This window comes from Oratosquilla oratoria, chromosome 35 (genome assembly GCF_046742065.1).
Source record: "Oratosquilla oratoria isolate Oo_2021 chromosome 35, ASM4674206v1, whole genome shotgun sequence".
Classification (NCBI taxonomy): domain Eukaryota; kingdom Metazoa; phylum Arthropoda; class Malacostraca; order Stomatopoda; family Squillidae; genus Oratosquilla; species Oratosquilla oratoria.
The window spans coordinates 6753345-6778344 of NC_134811.1; the positions used below are offsets into that span (position 1 = coordinate 6753345).

At 39.0% G+C, this 25000-nt stretch overlaps 2 protein-coding genes across 2 annotated transcripts in view; both read right to left on the reverse strand.

The window, feature by feature from the left end:
- LOC143018785 (rhodopsin-like) overlaps positions 1–622 on the reverse strand; it is a 1137-nt gene extending 515 nt beyond the window's left edge. The window contains exon 1 of the mRNA XM_076174364.1: positions 1–622. This exon is cut by the window's left edge and continues 515 nt beyond it. Within this exon, the coding sequence (XP_076030479.1) occupies positions 1–622 (622 nt within the window).
- A 9610-nt stretch (positions 623–10232) lies between these two features.
- Fic (FIC domain protein adenylyltransferase) lies at positions 10233–21046 on the reverse strand. Its single transcript, XM_076173873.1, has 6 exons — positions 20556–21046; positions 16579–16813; positions 15281–15510; positions 14955–15130; positions 14635–14844; positions 10233–14405 (listed from the first exon to the last, which is right to left on the reverse strand). The coding sequence occupies exons 1-6, from the start codon at positions 20881–20883 to the stop codon at positions 13848–13850; spliced, it is 1737 nt and encodes a 578-aa protein (XP_076029988.1). The 5' UTR covers positions 20884–21046; the 3' UTR covers positions 10233–13847.
- Between the last annotated feature and the right edge of the window lie 3954 nt (positions 21047–25000).

Here is a 25000-nt window from a genome sequence, read left to right on the forward strand (position 1 = left end):
GGTAGTCAGTGCCGCAGGCGGTCATGTTACCCTCGGGCACGTAGCGGTTCCATCCGAAGAAGGGGAACAGGCACCACACGAGGGCCATGGTCCATGTGAAGAGGATGCGGAGCATGGCGCCCTTCCTGTTGAGGGGCTCGGCGGACACGCCCTTGACGATGACGTTGTACCTGTCGAGCGTGATCCACAGCATGGTCCAGATGGAGATGCATCCGAAGAGGGAGCCTGCGAAGGCGTAAATCTCACAGAAGAAGGCACCCAGGACCCAGGTGCCCTGGAAGCAGTTGATGACCATGGGAGGGAACATGGTCAGCATCATCAGGAAGTCGGACAGAGCCAGGTTGACAACCAGAGTGTTGGCGGGGCTGCGGAGGCTCTTGGTGTTCATGAAGACCCAAATCACGACGCCGTTGCCGATGACGGACATGGCTCCAAGAACGAAGATGGCGAAGCCGAGCAGACCGTACCAAAGGGGGTTCATCGGGGGGAACTGGTACCAGTGGGAGTCCACCATGTGGAGGATCTCCTTGGGCACCGTGTCCACCACGGTGTAATTTCCATAGGGATTAGTCGATGGTAGACTGGTGTCAGCCATGTTGGCGGGATCACTCCAGTAAGACATCTGCAATAAAAAGATATATCATGCCCTACAGATCTAGAACATATTAAATTATTATTGATTACTTGGAGTTTGACGGTATGAATGTAGACATACCTTGGGGAGATTTTTCGCCGAAGAATTTTCCGAAGAACTACTTCAGGCTTGATGAACTGTGTCTGTCTCCTAGGTACGGTAAACTGACTGCAAGGAGCCCAAGTGCCCAGAACTGTTATATATACTTTCCTCCCTTGTCCGTTCCTAAGAACCCATACAGTTGTCGGATAACCGTCTTAAGTATGGGTACACGTGCCACCCCAGCTTGATTCTCTTCTCTTCCTGGTCTGTGATCGACCTCATCCAGCTACACAAACTCTCATAGTAAGTATCACTGTATTTACTTTTTTATTTCAAAATGCTAAACGCCTTCGAACTGTTTGTCTTCCACAATGCTGCCGGGGTCCACTCACCGTCAAAATAACCACTTTTGCTGAGTTCTCAGTGAGACTCATCGTGAGAAACTAAAAATACTGGAAAGTCTATAACTGTGAAAATAATGTGTTTAATTCAGCCTGGATACACAAAAGCGTACACACAAACGCAAACATATGCACACACATATATACACAACACACACACACACACACACACACACACACACACACATATATATATATATATATATATATATATATATATATATATATATAATATATATACGTATATATATATATATATATATATATATATATGTATATATACGTGTATATATATATATATATATATATATATGTATATATACGTATATATATATATATATATATATATGTATATATATATATGTATATATATATATTGGTAGGAGGCCATGTTGTATACATGATTTTAAGAAATCTACAGCGACAATGGCGTTGTTGAGTTTATATTGGAGCTTTAATTTCTCTCGTGCAACAAGTTTCTGTGGTGGTTCCAAATAGATGAGAAGGTGTCCAAAAGACATTGGGTGCGGTTTTCTCTTTTTTATTTCTCCTATACGTATTTCGACCTTACCGGTCATCCTCAGGGAGGGAGTAACAATAGTTGGTGATTAAAGGATTTAAATACAGGCCGTACATTGGCCGAACACTGGGAGAGGTCATTTCATGTAGCCGTGATCCGTAGCGCTGCGTACGTGGAAGTAGCGACATCAAAACACATATGACAAAAGAACACAAAACCACCATCACCAGACAAACACTAAACGAAAACACTAAAATAATCTACAAAGCCCACGACCCCCTTCGCCGTATGCATGCGGTGATGTGGTACTGGGTATGGTGCATTGTACATGCAGTCAGCGCGTTGATTGGGCAGCTAGCTGCATGCAACCAATGAACTTCCCTGCATAAAGGTATCATGCAATTCGCAACTAGCGACATTATGTAGCACGATAGTCGTGTAGAGTCTAGTCAACATGTACTAGTATACGCGTGCATGCAGCTGATACGAAGCTAGGCTTGGTAACCCATTGAACTCTAGCAGCTATACCGCGTACACATACGTACGTACATCAAAAAAATAAAGTTGATTGATGCGTTGCGTTTATGATATCTATTGATAATGCAATGATTGATCACGGGTAAGTTGTGTTTGCTCTGATCCTTTCATCAATGGTGATGGGATTCAGGGATTTCCAAATGATGGATAATGCATGAAAAACGTTGAATTTTGCCGCGGGAGCGATTTTTATTTATTTCTTTTTTTTTTTGGAGGGGGGGGGATCGCTCCCGCTATTGGATTTGCGAAAGCGACAGTGGAACTTTCCCGAGCGAAATCGCTCGTCGCTCCCGTGTATTTTTTTCGCTGGTATATACATATATCTGTATATATATATACATATATATATACATACATACATACATACATATACCAAGGTTTTTTCCCCCTTCCAAGGGAGGTAGCCAAAAAGGGAAAGGCATAAAAAACACTCCCACCCATTTCATCCCTAAATACACTCCACACCCCTCCCACCCTCCCTCTCATCTGAGCACCTCCTGGATGACGGGTCATCCCTGCACCCTGCCCACCGCCCTGGGTCAGAAGCAGTGTCGCAAGACACAGTACATCCACAGCAAGGCCGCTTCATTTAATCGGCGACCTCCCCTCTCCGTCCCCCTTTGCATATAAGGCGAGGACGGGGAGAAATCCCTTCGGGCTGCGTCAAAATTTACTCACACACACTACCCCACCCCCCATCCCCACCCATTCCTCCTCATGCAGTCACAACATCATCCATATACAACCATTCTCCACTCACCTCTGTCTTCCGTCCTCTCCCTTCCTTCCTCAACAGACATTCCCCTCTTCCCCAAAGCCCCCTTCACCCCATCCATCCACCTCATCCTAGGACGTCCCCTCATGTTCATTCCCTCCACATCTGCCTTCCATACCTCTTTTACTAGTCTTTCTTCACTCATTCTTTCCATGTGTCCAAACCATCCTAATATTCTTTCATCAACCCTATCTCCCAAATCCTTTTTCACCCCTGTTCTCCTCCTCACCTCCTCATTTCTCACTCTATCTAGCCTAGTAACCCCCACCATACTTCTCAGACACCTCATCTCAAACACATTCAAACTCCTTCTCTCTTCTTCTCTTATGTTCCACGTTTCTGCCCCATACAGTGCTGTTGGCACAATTACTCCTTCATACAGTCTCCTCTTCGCATCCATTCCCAAATGTCTATTCCTCATTACACTCTTTAAACCACCAAGGCATTTACTCGCTTCTCTCAATCTACATTCTACCTCCACCTTCACTCCACCTTTTCCTGCTACACTTGCACCCAAGTATCTAAAACTATCCACTTCCTCCAGTCGCTCTCCCTTAATGTTCACTTCCAGTCTACTGCCACTTTCACCCCTTGTACATCTCATCACCTTACTTTTACCCACATTTAGCTTTAGTTTTCTTCTATCACATACTCTCCCAAACTCTGCCACCAGCTTCCTCAATCCCTCCTCCGACCCTGCCACAAGCGCAGTGTCGTCCGCAAACAACAGCTGGCTCACCTCCCACTTTTCTCCATTTTCTTTAACCATCTCCAATCCCTGACCCACTACCCTAGCATTCACCTCTCGCACCACCCCATCCATGTATAAGTTGAACAGCCAGGGCGACATAACGCATCCTTGACGAAGTCCCACCTTTACTTCAAACCACTCACTCTCTCCATTTCTAATCCTGACACATGCTCTACTACTCTCATAAAAACTCTTGACAGCTCCCAAAAGCTTTCCTCCTATCCCATAAATCTGCATAACCTCCCACAGTGCCTTTCTGTCTACCCTATCATAAGCCTTTTCCAGATCCATAAAAGCCCAAAAAACACCTTCCCCTTTCCTATAGCTCTCTCACATATCTGTCTTACCACAAAGATCTGATCTACACAACCTCTACCTGTCCTAAATCCACACTGTTCCTCACCAATTACTCCTTCTGTTCCTCTCCTAATCCTCTCAATTAAGATCCTCCCATAAGCCTTCCCTACTACACTTAACAGGCTAATCCCTCTGAAACTACTACATTCACACTTGTCCCCTTTTCCCTTGTAAAGAGGAACTATACAGGCACTTCTCCAGTCCTCCGGTACTCTACCCTCTCTCCAGCAAACATTAAATAACCTCACCAACCAGTCCACCATCACTGAACCTCCCTTTTTCAGACATTCTGCATGGCATCCATGCTTTCATCATCTTTACAACTGCCTTCACCTCATCCTTCCTTATTTCACCTCCATTCTTCTCACTCATCACTCTCATTATCTTCGCATTTCCCACTGCAGCGATCTTTCCGTCCCTATCCTCCTTCACATGTAGCAGCTCCCTAAAATATTCTGCCCATCTTCCCCTTACTGCCATCTCTTCCATGGAAGAGATATATATACATATATACGGCGAAGTGTCCACCTACGCAGAGGGTCAAGATCCTTCCAGCGTTCCCAAGAGGCATATATTTAATCCATGTTGTCTGTACAATATTGTAAATTGTGTATCATGTAACTTTGTAAAACTGTGACTTAATTCTTGTAAACTATTCTGAAGATGACTACCTGAAGTCGAAACGTCAAATTAAATATGGAAGACTATGGAAGGCTTGTATTTGCCCACCCCCTTGAAATGAGATCTACTGTGAGAAAAACTGAAAATCTCAGTACGAAGATTAATCAGTGCTAAAATGCTGTCGTGTTTAACACAGTGTGTGTGTGTGTGTGTGTATATACATATATATATATATATATATATATATATATGTGTGTGTGTGTGTGTGTGTGTGTGTGTGTGTGTGTGTATAGATGAATAGATAGATACAGATGTAGATGTAGATACACACACAGAATGCTGGATACCTGGAACAATTTAGATAAAGAAACAGAGTGTGCAAACACTTTTCAAGATTTTAAGAAAAAACTCGATGCTGAGAGATACAAAGACGGGCGCGAGCATATCTCCCTTCCCGTATATCATAACTAGGTGAATAAATACACACGCGCGCGCGCACACACACACACACACACACACACACACACACACACACACACACATATATATATATATATATATATATATATATATATATATATATCCATACCTATATATAGATGCACTGATGTACATAAAGATATACATAACATATACATATAGGTAAATAGATATATAGATATAAATCGATAGATATAGATACTTCGGTTACAATATTCTATTTTCCAAATCCAATATCAAATTATCTTCCCGTCATATATAGCAAAGCTGAATGATGAACAAAGAGATTATAAACCTATATGAATATTAGACATGTTAATGAAATCTCAATGAAGTCTAGATTTCTGTAAGCAAAGTCATATTCTAGATATTCAAATGGAGGTTGGAGGTAGGATCTGTGAGGAAAATTAGCCCAGTGTGATAACCTCTTAGAGATTTCTTGTGTCATATTGAATTGGATAACAGTTTGAAAATTAGTGATTTAACGGTCACGCCAACGCCAACGGTCACGTCAACACTGTAATACAATACCCACTTACTCCATACACACAAGACAGCCTTCGAAGTCTTCACAGTTTCTTTAACACGTGCATTTAAGATAGGTCACGTGCAATTCAATTTCAACTTTAAATTTTACTCACAAATTGTTCAAACAGTTCTAAATGTAAAAGTATCCCGTATTTCATATACATTTTCAGACGGAAAATATAAGTTTTGTTTTTGTGTGTGTGTGTGTGTGTGTGTGTCTGTGTCTGCGTGCGTGCGTGCGTGTGTGTGTGTGTGTGTGTGTGTGTGTGCGCGTGTCCGTGCGCATGCGTTTACTTAATTGTATTAACTTAATGTAATATACAAGGCTGAAACTATGCACCATAGATTTCCGTCTCTACGTCTCCACTTATATAACTTTGCCTTAAATTCCTCTATATTACTGACCTGCATTATTTCTCCCTATAACGTGCTTCTCAGATTGATACATCCATATGTTGTTTCCTAACACTTTTCTGGAAATATATTCTTAATTTTTTCTATTATTTTCTGTTGCTCTTTCATCCCATACCAAGATATAATCTCTGCCTATTTTTCTGTTCCTTTCTCTGTTCTAAATGTCATCATCATATCACCTGACTTTCTTCGCTCCTCCAGTTACGGTAGTCACATTTTTCAAAGATGTCCCTGTATGTCTTATCTGCCAGGTTTGGTACAATTATGTGTCCATCCTCAGTATTCTCTCTCTCTTACCTGCGGGGTGACTACACCACTACTGCATATTTCAATCTGGAGTGAATCAAACTTTATTATTATTTTTTTTTTCATCAAATCATTTATATGATAAAGTGCCAATTTTGTACTCAGTAGCATTACATATGCCTCTACTCTTATTCTATTTGTATGATTATCTGGCGACAGATAATTTCTGAAAAAAATATTTTGCCTTAATGATGTTTTCGTCTCCCAAATTATTACTCCCAGACATTTTTTTTTGTGGTTTTATTTGTTGTTGATGCTTCGGCATTGTCGTCGTTTTCTATTCCGCGGCTGTCTTTGTCGATATTGACGTCATCGCCTCCGTCACTAATATTTTCTCTTTTACTCTTTACTTTCATAGTTCCTTGTTTTTTCTTTGCCTTCATTGTTTTTTATGATTATTCTTTACTCTTTAATTTCATTGTTTCTTATGACTTTTCTTCCTTGCCAGACCGACACGTTGACCATAACACGCGGTAGAGAGCAGCGTCAGGGTACGAGGATTTTGTTGACTACTCTGCGTAGGGCGTAAGCGGAAACGTGCTGATCTAGCATTCACTTAGTTGTGAGTTCGAACCCCGTACTCCTCTCCGATTACCAACGGTAACTGTTATCTGTTCCTACAGTCCAAGGGCATAATAGAGCAAAGGTGAATGCTTTGGTCGCAGTTACGCCCTTGCTCGCGTCAAGTTCTCACCTTCAATCAATCCCACATTCACATCTCTATGACCGTTCCTAAGGAAACACGGTGACTCGTCTTCCTTTTTCTTATTGTTCTTGCTTCAACCATTCATCCGTTTATCTAATTCTTCGGTAAGGCTTCGGCGTTCTTCCTTTGTGCATCGAAGCCCCTTAGCGGGAGTCCTTACAAGCCACCTTAAGAACCCGTACGGAATATCGTCACCACTAATTGTAGGGGCCGGCCTGGAGGTCTTACTACGTTCTTTTTTTTTTTTTTTTTGTTTTTGCAGCTCCATTCTTTCTTTGATATATATATATATATATATATATATATATATATATATATATATATATATATATATATATATATATACATATACTGTATATGCGCGCGCGTGTACAGTGTACATACACTGTGTGTATGCGTGCCTGCCTGCGTGCAGTGTGTATGTGTGCGTGCAGTGTGCGTATATGTGTTAACCTAATTGTAGTATACAGAAAAGAAGTAACGCTCGTTGGGCCCCGTCTCCTATTCCCCTATTCATCATGCTTAACTTCAAATGTGGTGTGTGTGTAGTGGGTGTGCAGTATATGTATATATATATATATATATAATATAATATATATATATATGATATATGCATGTATATATATATATATATATATATATATATATATATATACATACACATACACTGAATGGTTCCCAGTGATCAATATCTTTTTCCAACCACAAATCACTTTTAATTCCTTGCTATCGCAGTCGAGACTGAAGAATCGCTCGATGGAGGCATCCGTTGGAAATTGAAACGTGGACGAGCCGAGGATTCGAACCCAGCTAACCCGTAACAAAGTTACAGTGACTTAAACCAATATCTCTCTTGATAGCGTATTGGTTTAAGTCACTGTAACTTTGTTACGGGTTAGCTGGGTTCGAATCCTCGGCTTGTCCACGTTTCAATTTCCAACGGATGCCTCCATCGAGCGATTCTTCAGTCTCGACTGCGATGGCATGGAATTAAAAGTGATTTGTGGTTGAAAATATATATATACATATATATGTATATACATATATATATACATAATATACACACGAGTATAATGTGTGTGTGTGTGTGTGTAGTCATGTGCGTGTATGTGTGCAGTGATATGTGTAAGCGCGCATGTGTGTGTGTATGCGTACAGTGTATGTGCTTGTGTGTGTGTGTGTGTGTGTGAGTGTGTGTGAGAGAGAGAGAGAGAGAGAGAGAGAGAGAGAGAGAGAGAGAGAGAGAGAGAGAGAGAGAGAGAGAGAGAGAGAGAGAGAGCGAGAGCGACTATGACTCACCTTGTTCTTGGATCACGTGTTGTACTCGTGATCGACAACTATTGACCCCCCCCCCTCGGACGAGATCTCGTAGCTGTATACACAGCCCGATCTACTATAACCTTATACACACTCCCAGTTCCTTGCCTAACAACGCAGGGTACAGGTTGACAGTACTATGAAGTTTTTCAGCCCTGGGAGGGAACTAAACGTCAAGATCACATAGTTTGCAAGCAAACTCTATCACCGTGTGTGTGTGTATATTATGTATGCGCGCGTTTGTGCGTGTCTATACATTTACCCTACTAAATATACACTCTAGTACATAAAATGCGCTTGCCGAGCGGGTTGGAGCGTGGTTACTTGCGGTGACGGTCGAGATGGCGTTTCGAACCCTGCCACCGGCGAAGTTGTGCCAAAGGCATGTTTCATTAAATTCCATGGTACAAAGTCCTCTGTGAGGGCCATCGTCATAGCTTCCCAATGGCGGAGGATGTGGGTTGTGACATTAAACCATATCATCACACCAATGTGCATATGAGGACAGATGTGTTCATAAATATTCTACATACATATACCAAGGCTTTTTCCCCTTTACAAGGAAGGTAGCCAAAAAAGGAAAAGGCATAAAATCATTCCCACCCATTTCATCCCTGAATACACTCCACACCCCTCCACCCTCCCTCACATCTTAGCACCTCCTGGATGACGGGTCATCCCTGCACCTTGTCCACTGCCCTGGGTCAGAAGCAGTGTCGCAAGACACAGCACATCCACAGCAAGGCCGCTTCATTAAATCGGCGACCCTCCATTGCATAAAAGGAGAAGACGGAGAGAAATCCCTTCGGGCTGTGTCAAATTTTGCTCACATACACTACCTCACCCCCCATACCACCTCATGCATCACATCATCCATATACAACCATTCTCCATTCACCTGTCTTCTGTCCTCTCCCGTCCTTCCTCAACAGACATTCCCCTCTTCCTCAAAGCCCCCTTCACCCCATCCATCCACCTCATCCTAGGATGCCCCCTCATGTTCACTCCCTCCACACCTCTTTTACTAGTCTTTCTTCACTCATTCTTTCCATGTGTCCAAACCATCCTAATACTCTTTCATCAACCCTATCTCCCAACTCCCTTTCCACCCGTTCTCCTCCTCATTTCTCACTCTATCTAGCCTAGTAGCCCCCATCATACTTCTCAGACACCTCATCTCAAACACATTCAAACTCTCATAATATAATCGTACAGTATCGACTACTCCCACCCTGTTGCTGAATGTTGCATGAAGTACATTTTGGAGCACCATCAAAGGGTGAGAGGGAATGGATTGTGTCTTATACATTCAAGTTGCTTGGGCCTCCAACAAAAAGTGATGCAGCTTCTGTTTACTATGAAGGATATTGTGCTGCAAGAGATGGTCCACTGCTGGTGTTGAACTCTTGGGTTATAGTTTGATCATCTTAAATGCCAACAACTCAAATAAATTGTTGACACCCCAATTTAGAGTCACTATATTTAATCAATATTGGTTCAAATGACTGTTTCTGACTTAGAATTAACTATTGGTTATTTTGAAGGTATGACAGAACACTTGGAAGGTTGACTTTTATTTTTACAAAATTTTTACCTATAAAATTATGGATGTGTGTATTGTGATTGATAAGGTGTGTGTGCAACTTATCTACTTTTCTTTATATCATCATGGTTGCCGACTTGTAACATCTAAAGATGATGACTTAGACGACTATTTGCACTCTGTATTTACAAGTTTTTATTGTTGACCTTGATGTCTACCAAAATAAAGGTCAACTTAGACAGCAGGGATATCTCTTTTATATATTTTGCTCTAACTGTAAGGGTCAAATTAAATGCCAAGTCAAATTATATGCTTGTATATATGGTAATATGTCCTTTCTTATATCATAATACAGCTCTTATTTACAAATTCAGCAAAAGTGTTAATCTTTTAAATAATGTGATAAAAGTGGATGATATGTGTACACTAAAGTCTGAAATATTACAGGCCTGTAAGTTGTACTACCATAGGCTTAAAAAAATGATGACTTCCACGAGAATGATGTTAAGTACCTATGCTATCAAATATCGAATAAGTGGATAGTACAATAGATTCTCATTTTATGTGCAAGATATATTCTAACTACTGTTCATATGTGAAATTTACATATCTTTTCCCCATCTAAACTCTTGGCCTAACCTTCACTGGCCCCTAAATACCCATGTACCAAAACTGTCCTTCTCCCTTCATAAAGGGGAGGGCTGAATCAAATCCTATACCCACCCTTTGCTAATCCCATATCCGCACCTAATACAACAATAATAATCACTGCAACCTCAAGTTTTACTGATATTCTGTATCACCATAGTGGTCAGCAATGGTTCTCAGGTCCTCCTACAGATCTCTCTATGAAGAAACATTTGACTGTTGTCTACAATGTATCATTGTGGGAATATTTGTCACTGGCTAGTAGTTGAAGAGAAGGGAAACAGGTACCAGTTGTCAGCTCTCTTTGGGGAGAAAAGGAGGAGGAGGAGGAGTTAAAGCTAAAAGAATTATCCTGTGCCTGGTACAGAGAATGAGCCATCTTCAGATAGAAGTGAGGGTGTTGACATGAGATACAAAAGCATCAAAAGGATGTTCTTCTATAGTCATCTTCCAGGACCATCATATCTGAACTGCTCCCAGTATTTATACATGAATTGAACTTACAAGTGCTTGGTCATGAATTTGACAAAGCATCCACATCAAAGAATGGTCTCCCTTTTGCCCCTCTAGAAAACCCATCATCCTCCTCCTCCTCCTTTCACCTAAAGTTCTGGTCCTATAGACCTGACACTTACTTTCCAGGCCAGGTTAATGATTCCCTATATCAACTTCAACTATATTTTGTTTACTTTTTCACTTAAGGAAAGCTGACAACATGAAACTACTCTTCTCCTCCTACTATAATAAGCTGATGATACAGAAAGTCTCACACTAATATAACACAGACAACTGACTGAAATCTGTTCCCCAGAGATTCATGGGAGAGCCTAAGGACCATTGCCAGTCACTGTGGGACAGCTACCTGTCAGCGAAACTCAAGGCAACAACCATTACAGTATATAGTAGAAATATAATGCAAAAAACATCACACTAATCACACTCATGGAAGAGTATGAAGTCTAGACATGCACAAGGAAACTCTTGAATGAGTATTCTACATGATTATTTCAACAATCACAAATAATATGACGGGTGCTTTCACCCAAATCTAAATCTTAATTCAGACTAGTGGTGAAAGTACCATGGTTATACCATCTTCATACATCCATTTTAGTTGATGTGGAACAGATATCTGGTTGCAATGTAGCCATTACCTCTCCCTTGATTCTTCAATAGATGCTTTTTGGCCATGTACATTTGGATATGTAATAAAAGTAGACATGGCACACTTGACAGGCAGAAAAACACTTATGAAAACAATGATCAGTATGTTTACAGAAAAACACTGTCTAATGAAAACAATAACAATCAGTTTGTTTACATCTGTCATTTTGTACCCATGGACACTGCAAGCTATAGTAAACCCAAAACAGCAGCACACATTATTTCAAATTTAGCCTTGTAGTTTTAACCTATTCTCTGGATAGGGCACTGACTGGCATAGTTTAATGTACTCAATATTTCTGGGTCAGATATCAGTCTTTCATGATTCAAAATCATCTCCACCAAAAGAATAATGCTGATTTCATAACTTCTACTTTACCTACTTGACTTTATCAATGCTATGAATTCCACTTTTTTTTTTCTCCAAAATCAAGATTTTTCTTTCTAAGCACCCTGTAGTGGGTTACAAGACTACTACTAGTGTTCCTCTGTCAGAAAAAGCAATTAAGCTGGATGTGACAAAGTATCTCATTTCCATAATTATCTCCAACATAGTCAGGGCTAAAGATATGCTTTGACTGAGTCACCCCCTTATAAGGCTTTAGTGTCTGCTTCATAATTTATCTCGAGTGGAGGAGGGGGCTTGGTGTCACTATATATCCAAAACTCATTCAATGCCCTTCCAATCTTACCACTTCATGTATGAAGGGTCATACTTGTATCCTGCTACACTTGCGGCAAAGGCAATGCAGTATGACATTATTCTCTATGATAGAGCCTGAGAATAGAAGCTGGTTCACCCCACCACAACCAGTTACCTTTACTTTACATGATTAATCAAACCTAATACAATTCACATCAAATTCTTTCCTGATCCACCATAATTTATCCATTTTGTTTATTCTTACTGCTTTCCTTAAAAGATAGTATCTCTAGTCTTGCACTCTCTCTCCCATCACATCACCTTAGTTTTCCCCTTATTTTAGCATGGTTTCCAAGTATCCTTAAATCTTAATAGATGCTAGTAATGCCCTAAAAAATTCTTAAGAGCATAACACCCACCCCTCCACAAGTAGTTATGGGAAAACTAACTTCATATTAAGTAGAATCAACATTGTACTCTGTACAAAGTCTCCAGGAAGGCATTAATCACATAAAATTGTGTGTGTGTGTGTGTGTGTATTGTGTGTGTGTGTGTGTGTGTGTGTGTGTGTGTGCGTGTGTGTGTATTGTGTGTGTGTGTATTGTGTGTGTGAGTATTGTGTGTGTGTGTGTGTATTGTGTGTGTGTGTGTGCGTTTAGTTTAAACCATTAGGAGACCTTATTCCAAAAATGTATGTCAAACATGCATAAAATGAGAACATACTGTGCAATCATTACATTATGGAGAAAATTATTTAAAACTATGGAAGTTCATACAGGTTTTTTTTTTCTAATTTCATATCTCAAATAACAACCAACCTTGAGCTTAACCAAATCTTTGATTTCCTTGGATGGTTGGATAACATACAGAATATTTACTTTCACGCATACCTTGAGATTCTTTGGTTGCAAAAACAGTAATAAATAACTAAAATGAGAGGTACTGTGCATAACAAACTACCCATCAAGACAAATACAGCTCCTTATACACTATGGAGGGCACACAGCCCACTGCACCCTTCCTGAATGACACATTTCACCTATGAATCTTCAACAAGCACATACACACAAATAAGTACACACATATCCGTTATCTAGGAAGAGAACAGCAGGCTATGGATCCCGAGGCAGTGTATAAGGAATGTCTGAACAGAACTGTACAATTTATTGGTTATGTTTTAAATATTACCAAACAAATATCAGCATAACACATAAGAGCTGATGTGTCAATGTATTTATACCAATTTTGAAGAGATTTTTTTTTTTTGCTGAATACTGCAGAGGACAACTTTGAATAAATATCCCATATTAGTAGACATAATTTTCTTTTCTTATTTCAAAATATTTCAATACACTTTTGTATATCATCACATAATTAACAAAATAATTGGATGTGTACCAACATCTACATGAAACGTTAAAAATTATGCTATCACAGATTAACATATCAGCATTATATTGTTACTGTCCTTTTTCAAAAGTTTCATCTTCAGGAAGTTCAAACTTCCTTTTACTTTTTATCCTAACAATAGTTTCAGCAACATCCTCCATGTTATGGTAATCTTCCATAAATGACCTACTTGGTAATGTGGGTTCTTCATCTAACCAATTTCCACTGCTAGTGTAATCACCAGACGTCCATGAATCAAAGGCATCTTCATCATCTTCTTTCTCCTCCTCATTTACTGGAATAACTACATTTCCATCACTATAAAGAGTATCACTACTTTCACCACTAATATCTATGGACTCGCTCCTAATGATGTGAGGTGTCTCATGCTTTCTCTCGCTTCTCATTTCTTTTCCTGCTGAATGACTGGTCTTCCCATCATCATGTGTATGTTCTTCAATTTCAGGGACAAGGTCTTTTGTAGCCCAAAGATAAACATCAAGAGTTTTTTCTGTACAATCGGCGATGAAACGTACAAAGGGTCTTGTGTCCCCAAGGTTAGCTGTCTGCAGGTGTTCATAGTACTGCATCCGATCCTGTTTACGAATAATTACTGGGGGATATCCTGCCTGAAAAGTACAGTAATATGTCAAACTTGGAACATGATACCTGCAAAAGCTTATATTAAAACTCTAATCAAAATGTCTCCCATACTAAAATTTAGTCCCAATCATCACACTTTTATTGAGTCTTATGCCCAGCCACCCCAAATTTAGAGAATATTTACTCTAAGATACTTTCACGTGAACTACAGAATGAAAACACAATAAGAATGAGGAAAAAAGTTCAAGGTTTTACCTGCATTAACAGAAAGTTCATAAGAAGTCTTGCAGTTCTGCCATTGCCATCAACAAATGGGTGAATAAAAACAAGCTTGTAATGTGCTAAGGATGCATATTTGATGGGATGTAACTTTTGAGCATCTTCAGAATTTAACCAGGCAACAAAATCTTCCATCAGAATTTGTAACCTTGTTGGTGAAGGAGGTACATGATTGCTGACATAAACCTGCAAGAAAAATAGAGAAAAACTTCATACTCTGGGATGGAATGGGTGTATAGGATTAAATAAGACTATAAGTCTGTCTACTATTATTCTACATAAGAACTAAAAATTACCTGTGTTGTGCGTAAATATCCAGCACCTATTGGGTCAATGTGACCCAGAACCCTTCGATGGATTTCCAAAATATCTTGCAGGGATATTTTTCCAACACGATGAACAAGGGTTGTATTTATAAATTTCAGAGCTAAATCTAAGCCCAGAATTTCATTATGTTCCATAACACTTTTTCCTGAAAGCAGAATTACGACTATTTAGATAAAGTACCTTTTCTTTTATCCACACCAATTATCCCTGTTGAATTATGAGTGCATAAAAGAATATTTTATATGATTCAAATGTATACTTGATTAACCAAATACAAGTTCCACAGTGTGCTGACCTCCAACACTTAGTCTTGTTTCCAAAATCATGCGTGTCTGAGCTAAGGTCATTGTGTTGCCTTCAATACCAGCCGTATGATAAATATAGTGAAAATAAGCTTCCTTTTTTATACGTTTCAAAGCGGCACTTGAACTTGGAATTAACATTAATTCATTCCGCTTATCATCAATACGCTCCAGCAAATCTGCATCCAACTCTTCCACTAATGGGCGAGTGCGACGACGATTCCTGGAAGTAAATAATTACATCACTTGGACAGAAATGTAATCCTCATACATGAGGAAGTATAAATGGCAGCATTCTTGCCTTACTGTTATCATAAGGTGACTTTGAATGGCAATTCCTACACAATACTTTATTCCTAGAGACTGTTTTGTCAAATCAGACATTTTTCTCTGAAGGTTAAAAGACTTTGGAATAACAATTCAACCTTAGTAAAATACAACCTACAACATTAAATTCTTCTACAAGAATGTCAAAAAGAAAATGATATCTTAATCAAGCCCTTAAAAACCATGTTTTAACTCTTTACTGCATTATGTGATAAAATAACACAAACAATGGTGAACTGCACCTAAAGCCATCTCCAAGACACCTTTTTTTACCAATTTTCCTTGACCTCCCTCCTAAGGATGCAATTCTGCATTCAGTACAAATCACCAAGAAGACAAAGTGAGCATTATCATGAAGAACTACTATCTCGGAATTTGATCCTATCTAATAACTGTCAACAAAGAATTCCATCATCTGCATTACATCATATGACTGCATGATCTAACCAGTGTATAACCTTTATACTGTCTTGGTTTCAATGTACATTTTCTACATCTGCATTTGGATTGTGATTATTTCTATGTGGTGTTTGTTAATGATTATTAAATTTCCTTTGTTTTAATGGCAAAGGGTGTGATGTATATCAATGTTACGAGTCTATCTCTGTGGTGAGTCTTGTTTTACCCAATTGTGGCTACCCCCCCCGTGTAAGGGGGAAGCCTTTGGTATATGTATGTATGTATGTATGTGTTGTATTCAGTGAATGTGGGAAGTGTAGGTTCAGGTATTAAATTACTTTTCTGTATAAATATTACAGTTATGTTGTCCATGCAGGAAGTAGTCATCACACAGATGACAATGATCACATCTTACACTGCCCAAAATTTACCCAACTCGGATAATACTACGACATCTTTTCTCTGGGTGAATTACAGACCAACCTGGTACCTACAGCTAGATTCCTAGGGGTTCTCTTGCAAGAAAAATCCAAGGCAACAGACTAATTACTACCATGCTACAAACCTTAAAGCTCTCCAGTTGGCAGGAGAAATGGTAAGCGCCCTTAAGTAAAGATGATCAGCTCTAACAATATCATTCTTGAAGTGTTCATGGTATTCCCCATAGTGAACAAGAACATCTGGGTGAAGAGGAGCAAGGTTGTAGGCATGGTGAAGTAACCGTCCTGCCCGATGTGCTTTCCCATTGTCAACAAGTTCAACAGCTGCCTTCAAGGTATTGAGGGCTTCTGTCTCAGCATCTGTAAGGCAAAATTTGAGAAATATAAGTAAATGTTAACCTTACCATAAAGAAAAAAAAAATATCTGGGTAATATGAACTGAACTATAGATTATGTAAGGAAAAAATCAACATGCAATGGCATAAAATATTAGTGTTTTTGGATAGACTGTGTACCAGTAATGGTCCTGCAAAATGGGTAACAGAGAGAAGCATTTCTCTGTTGCCCATTTCCAAAACCCATCAACTATCTTAGCTTCATCTGGAAGTGCAGCCCATAAAACACTTTACAAACCACACGAAACAAAACATTGATAACAAAACCAGGATACAACAAAATGACCTCAACAGAACACCTGTGCACACTAACCAAACTCCTCCCCACAGAACACCAAATGAAAATGATACGTACACAGTTTTATGCAGTCATTTAACCCTGCTCACTACACTAGAAGCACAACTACCTAAATGCAACAAAAATCTACACCAGCTGCATAATAATGAAAAAATACAATTTATCACACAATATAACCACACAAAATGCACTCACACTTAGACAAAAAAAAAAAAAAAACATCATTCTCCTTTTCATCAAAATCCCTCAGACATCAGCCCCATAGAAAAATCTGTCCCATGAGAAGCAAGAACCATACTAGCATTCTTTTCATTCAGGTCACCATCCAGCACAAAGACAGTACCAGCTTATATAAGCCTGACTACAGAAGCAAACCTCTTCAATTCCAACCACTGTACAGGATGCCCAACACCTAACTTACAATACCCAAACAACACAATGTTTCTTCCTCGAGTGACTTATGGGCTGCTGTTGCCAGTTATATGGAAGCTGTGGGTCTCCTGCAAGAGAGACCTAGGACAATGGATACCGACTGGCAAATGTGACTTGTTCACCCCCCATTCCGTCTCCATCCTTTGTATTACATGTTTTGTACAGTATTTTCCCATAAATAAAAGTTCATTTTAAAAAATAATTTCTTTAGTATACAACAGAGAAAAGTGAAAATTCAGTAAATCAAGATATGGATAGGCTCACATATGGCAAACAAGCAAATAACAAAAGTTGTGAGATGAACTCAAAATGGTGAACTCATCTGGGATGAAGAAGCCTCCTTTCATTGAATAAACTCTTGTAATATTCATAATAAAATATAGAATTTGAGTGTTTTATCAACATTTTCATGGACTGGTTTCATGGACAATGTTTCATCACCAGAACCGTGGCCACCAGACTAAGACTCAAAAGTATGGTTGTCTTGTCGTAAATTTTGGTGTTAAAATCATGGCCAGCCTGGAGACACATTCCTCCTACATCTCTGCCCAAGCCTCACGAACTGGTCTGTGATCAAGTTTGATGCCGCTCCTCATTAAATTGGGCCAAGTGGGATTGGAGGCTCATCTAGGATACTGTCTATGAAATTGTCTAGTCTGCACTTGAAAACCTCTGTGCTGACTCCCATTAGGTCCCTTATCTCCCCTGGGAGACAGCTGAAGAGTCTGGGGCCACCACAGGTGAAGCTTCCACCTGGATAACCTTCAAACTCTGGGAGCACCTGTTTATGGTTCACAGCTCTTTCACAGTGAATGAGGCACATCTGTTTAATGCTGTGCCAAAGGTTACCAGAAATCTATTAGGTGTCACAAATGACAAGTCAACCATCAATTACACAGATGGCTGGCAATAGTATAGTACTGGGTAAACCCCTAATACCAGGCTATGGAATGTTGACATAGGGTCATAGCAGAACTCCCAGCTCACAGCAGAGGTCCACCTTAGCCAAGTCCATTGAGGATGAAATTTTATAAACAAAAATTTCACAGCACAAAATATCGTTTTCTATCAAATTAAATGCAATCACACTTGACTGCAAAATGTCACATTTCTGGACCTATTGAAATAAACCAGATAATGTTTCTCATTATAAACACATTGTCCTCCATTTCATTGGATATATCGGCACATGGATCCAGCACTCCTGGAGTATCATGGTCCCATCTGGAACCTTGATTTGCTCCCCCACCCCTCCTATGCTTAACACTGCTAAACACTTGGTAATAGAATAAATTGTTGATAATTTATTTGCCATGTTTAGCACCAGGAGGGGCAATGGTTTCCAGAACACATCATCCTATATTGCCCTACTCTACTTCCTACCCAGGCAACAAAAAGAAAATCTGGGCAATATGACCTGAACTATAGATTATGAGTAACTTGTGGGCCAATCTGGTGGCTCTTGCCAGTTACTGGTACCTGGGAGCCATTCGTCTGCAGATCAATCAAACAATCTGTTGCCCCAGGTCCACCTTACAGTAGACCCATAGCTCCCAGTTAATCAGTAACAGCCACCAAATAAGCCCAAAAATTCATAAAAGAAATATTGGGCTGCTGTCTGGATGTGGCCAGGGTGAGGCTATGTGCGATGGGGTGTCTGGCATCTTCTGTGTGATAGTTACAACTAAGGTATTTGTTTCTTTGGCCAGGCCTATATGTGTTGGTATTGTTTTGGTGCTTGATGGTGACCTGAATGCAGTTATGCTAGTATGGCTCTTGCTTTTAATATAAGAACATACATAAGAATGGAGAAGACTACAAGACACCATATGTCCCTTACCACCTCTTATCCTTATCCATAAAGTTATCCAATCTTCTCTAAAAACAACCAGTTGTTTCAGCATTCACTACTTGGTTACTAAGTCTATTCCATTCATTAACCACTATCATATGTTGGTACACCAGATCTTGCCCATTTCTTTCTTAAATCTAAATCTGTCTAATCTAAATCTATTACTACGAGTCCTACCCTGCTGTCTTGATATGATGGCCTTTCCCACACCCCACCTTGTTGAAACCCTTGACCCATTCCTGGTACTAAAACACTGTTTCCTGGATTTAAGGTCAGGACTGGAAAGGACCTTCGTAAGAGACACTTGAACCAATGGACCGACCAAGTTCTTCATGTGTTAAAGCGCACCATGTGTACAAAGGAACGAGAAGGCTGGTTGTACATGATAATATTGTAGGGAATTATTTGCTATAACCTATCATACCAGCCAAAATTGGTATGTTTAAGTTGCTGCAGTACTAGCTGTAATTGACCAAATATGCTTGTCTATGCGGTTTATCTTTTTCCTTGGTGGTTTTTCCGCATATTTTGAATCACGAGTTTATGTGATTTCTCATGCTTGTCCATCCGAGAAAGGGAAGACTATGCTACATAAAGGGTACTGTAGGCTCCATACAAAGAGTGAAGACAATAAAACACAACTCTTTCACTCACAATGGACCTCGTTTGTTCAACTGCCTCCCAAGAGATCTCCGGGACCAGAAAGATACTAGCCCGGAGTGTTTTAAGAGAAAGCTGGACAAATGGCTGGATGGGTTACCAGACCATCCACCGATATCAGGATACCCCTACAGCCACCACAACACCCTGCCAGAAGCAGTACAGAACCAAGGACAACTTGGAACGTGCGGAAGCCGACTTCAGCCGTGTCATTAAAAGACAAAATTACCGAAAGTATACCGAAAGTAAGTATGCAAATGTAAAACAAGTACATTTTTACAAAATACATAGTAACTTCAAAAAGCTCAACAAATACCATAAAATTATACCAATTATATGCTACCTAGCCCTTCTGCTTATAGGGCCACATGGTGAAAATGTCTAAATGAAATGGTGCAACTGTATGGAACCAACAACAATTACAATGCAATGAAGTCAAATTTTTAATACACTCACTGCACTTACTTTTATCTTCCAGCTCCGTTGTCTGTTTTCGTGTTACACTCGTTTCCCCGTCGGATGGACTTAGCTTGTTCATTGCTACGTAGCCATCGTCCATAAGATCTATATCGACTCCAGCTGGAAGGACCCCCAAGGATGAAGAACGGCCCTTGACGGCCAATAGAGTTTCCTTCAGCATTGGCAAAATAAGGGCAAACACTACACCACATATAAAAACCAGTAGGAGAGTCAGCTTATTCATCTCTTGTGCTTGTAATCTATAAGCAATATTGGATTTAAAAGCATTATTCCACCGTGCAATGGTGCAAACTCTCTCCAACATCTGTGCCATTCTTCACCACCTCTTCCCATTGCATCCTGTAGTTTGTTTACAACGTCATCATAGCGGCTAGTGAAATTATAATCTACATTATGTAAACTAAAATAAACTATATAATGTATTACATTTTGCATTTAATAAGTTTTAAATATCTAAAGACTAGTATCTTACGCATGTAACTTTTTATCTATTGAGATCTGATAAGAATGATGCAATTTTACGTTCTTTAGTCTGCCAAGATGTATTGTCCTGCCAGACGAAAAAAATCTTCTAGACCAGAAGCAATTATTTTAAATACCATGAGTTAGTCTGTACAAATTATATTTCTACCATTACTAGTATAAATCATTTATAATAAGTCCTCTTCGCTGCGCATAAATATCAAGAAGTTTGAGAAATTATAGATTAATTAGGGAAAAAGAGCTCGATGTATAGTGACCAGCTTTTGTGCTCGTTCTCGCCCCCCTCATAGTGCACAATTATGTAAATATTTTAGATTACATAATAAATATGGCTAATGATTTTTTTATTTCCCATATGATGTATATTTTGTTTTATTTATTTTTCATTTTGCAATCATGTATACATATATTGTATAAGAATATACTGTATAAAAATTGCGAGGATAGCACGGAAAGCACATAACACTTATTTTCATTGTGGTCCTCTTTAAAAAACAAAAATCCAGATACATTTAAACAAGAAGTAAAATAACTAAGTACAGACATGTTAAATAATAATAATTACTTGACATTACAATCTTTGACATGACTCCTTGTACAAAGAGAGAACCAACTACAATAACATATAGAGATCCGAACATGTTATTACAAATAATAGATAGATACATAGACTTTATTTGGCAAAGAATCAATATACATGAAGTGCAGATAATGACAAGAACACAGCTCGAAATAATAATTGCAAATTGCCGAAGATAACACAAAAAGCATGTACGCTTATTTTCATTGTGGTCCTCATTAAATTGTTATTCTACACTAAGTAACACAGACAACATACGTAGGGGGTTAGGGGGACCAGAGACAATCATGAGTAATACCAGTCAGTACACATATGACACATAAACATTGTTATAGTTTTGCTAATATTACTCAAATGTTCGGAACACAGGATATTGAGACCAAAAATTGAGAATCATCACAATAAGGAACATTGCATTAAGCAAAGGAACAACAAAATAATGTTAAATAATCTTTGACACAACTCATTATGTAAAGAAAATAGAAAACTGGAGGCACCTGTAGTATTAAACAAGAAAAATACAGTAATAGCATCTATAAAAAGTAATAATAATGATATTATATATTAATAGTAATGATACATGAGCAACACTGAAAAGGCAATACCTTTACCAGCAAGACTGTGTAATTAGAAGGCATGAACTACTAGGACAGACTCAAGCAACTCAAACTCTATTCACTCAAAGGCGCAGAAAACGGTACCAGATCATTTACACGTGGAAAATGCTGGAGGGTCTCGTCCCCAACATGGGGTGACATTCAGCCAAGGGGAGATTTTGTTATGCTGAAAGGATCGCCCGCCAGGAGCACCATTTTCCTCCGAACAAACTTCTTCACCAGAGTGGCTCCCGAAGCTCTTCAATAAGTTTCCCCAACTACCTGATGAACACCACATCCTGCAGTGGAAGTATTCAAAAGACGGCTGGATATCTGCCAACAAGAAATTGAAGACACATTTTCCACACTATCCTATAGTAACATGGCCAGGGAGGAAGCAGCGGCAGTACCTGTAGCTGAGGCGTGTTCGCCGAGATCTGTAAGATAAGGTAAGGTGACATTGTAATAGCTCTAAGGTCGAAGGGGTCTTAAAAAAAAAGAGGCTAAAAGCGATATACTAGCGACAACTCTGACCTCGGCGAGCATATCTGTTTTTGTTTGTAGTGGACCACGAACTAAAGGGAAAAAATTGGTCTAGTCTAATCTAATGACCTCTAGGGATGGTAAATACACACCCCTTGAGGTTAGATTAGATTAGACTAGACCAATTTATTACAGACTACCGTTAGTTTGTCTTCAACAACAAATATGACGTGTTGAAACTCGACGAGATCCGTGCTGTCGCTATATAGTGTATCGCTTTTAGCATTCCTTTGTTATTTATTTCCGCTAATAATTTTTTTTATTATATTGATGTATCATAATTTACAAAATTAATATTTCTTTATCTACATTGAAGCATCGCTTAGGTGTGGACTTCTGGAGATCTACCAAATTGAGTAATACAAGTGAACTTAGTAGCAAGTATATGGCAAAAAATAAATATTCACGTAGTTATATGAATGTGTTTTGCGAAACTGGAGAACGATGTTTCAAATTCGTCAACAAAATTTAAATTAACTTAATATTACTCGATAGGCTATAGTTACACAAGTCACACAAAAAATATATATATATTTGTAGCCACTGTTATAATTGAATGGAAATAGCTATTGTGACTTGTAGATGTTTGGGTTCACTTCGCATATGAAGGTCTTTCAGAAGCCGAAGTTGTATAACTAAAGAAGCCGAAGTTGTATAACCTCATAACCTATGAGGTTATGACCACTCGCTCGAGCGGGATCGGTATTTGTTGGGGGGTGGGGGAGAAGTCTGTACGAAAATGAACTGATAGTTGTCTATAAAAGGGGGTTATTGATTTCCCCCCCAAAGGATAATTTGGGTTTGCGTTGTGGCTCAGAGGCATGAGCACAGTGACCTAAGGGATGGGAAGACAGAGGGACCATACATTAAAAAAGTAACTCAGGGCCTCCATTGTAGATGGACACCAAAGAAGTGTCTCGATATTTCCACATGGCAAAACAGTCAATAAAACGGTTAGATATAGAGGCTCATGAAAATATAGACAGAAATGTTATTACGGTTAAAGCAGCAACAGTGATTACGGTTATGTTGACTTTTTTATGTAGATTGTAATGTGATTTTCATTTTTTTTTAGATTTTCTGCTACAATTTTTTTTTCTTTACTTGGCAACAGTGCTTTCAGATCACTGTACACACACTTGTGTCGTTGTATTATTATTATTATTATTATTATTATTATTATTATTATTATTATTATTATTATTATTATTATTATTATTATTATTATTATTATTATTATTATTATTATTATTATTATCATTATTATTATTATTATCATACTTATTATGATCACTATCATTGTTATTAAAATTGATATCATTATTATTATCATTATTATATTATTATGACTATTACTATTTTATTTTTTATCATCTTGCGCCCATAAAAAAATCGGGGCGACTGGCCCGATGCCACTGCCCGAGCCAGAGAACGGCGACCTAAATGCTGGGAAAACTAGTGACCTGGATTATTTTACCATGAAAGTGGACTGTGCGTTTAATGAACCCAGGGACATCTATCAAATGTTATGGGAAGAAGACGAGACCACGCCACCTATCCAAAACTCCCTAGATGGTAAAACTAGACATGGTAAATGTTGGCGGGAGGATACCAAATGAATCACTGGAATTAGATTCTAGTGAGGACAGGAGGGGAAAAAAAAAACAGTGATAGAACAAAAAGAAAATATAAGAAAAGAAAAAGGGAGCTGTAACGCGAGGATAAAATACTGGGTAAGAGATGATTGACTTTAAACGGAATAGATGAACCAGGTGCCCAGCAACCACAGCAGCGTAGTTTATAAACGGATGTATTCTCGTGCGAATGCAGGTCATACAGAACACGAAATCGTGTGGATTGTTGAGCAAGCAGCGATACAGATTCCTGTCAGACCAACAGTCCTGCAGATTATCAAGATTATGGATTACCGAACAGAGGTATTTGGGTGAAGCAGATGCTTCATTCAGCGACTCTAAGAAGGCATTTGATAAGGTGACCAACCAAATGCTCCTAGCGAGACTCGAAGGAGGCAATGAACTCAGATATCATTTCAGCGGGATAGAAAGCTCTCGGGCAAAGAAATGACAGCGAGTGAATACAAGGTGGAAGAATGTGGAGAAAGCTGCGCCTTAGGGTTGCTTTGTGCCCACTTCTTTTTGTTTATGCGTTCATATATATATATATATTTATATATTTTTATATATATATATATATATATATATATATAT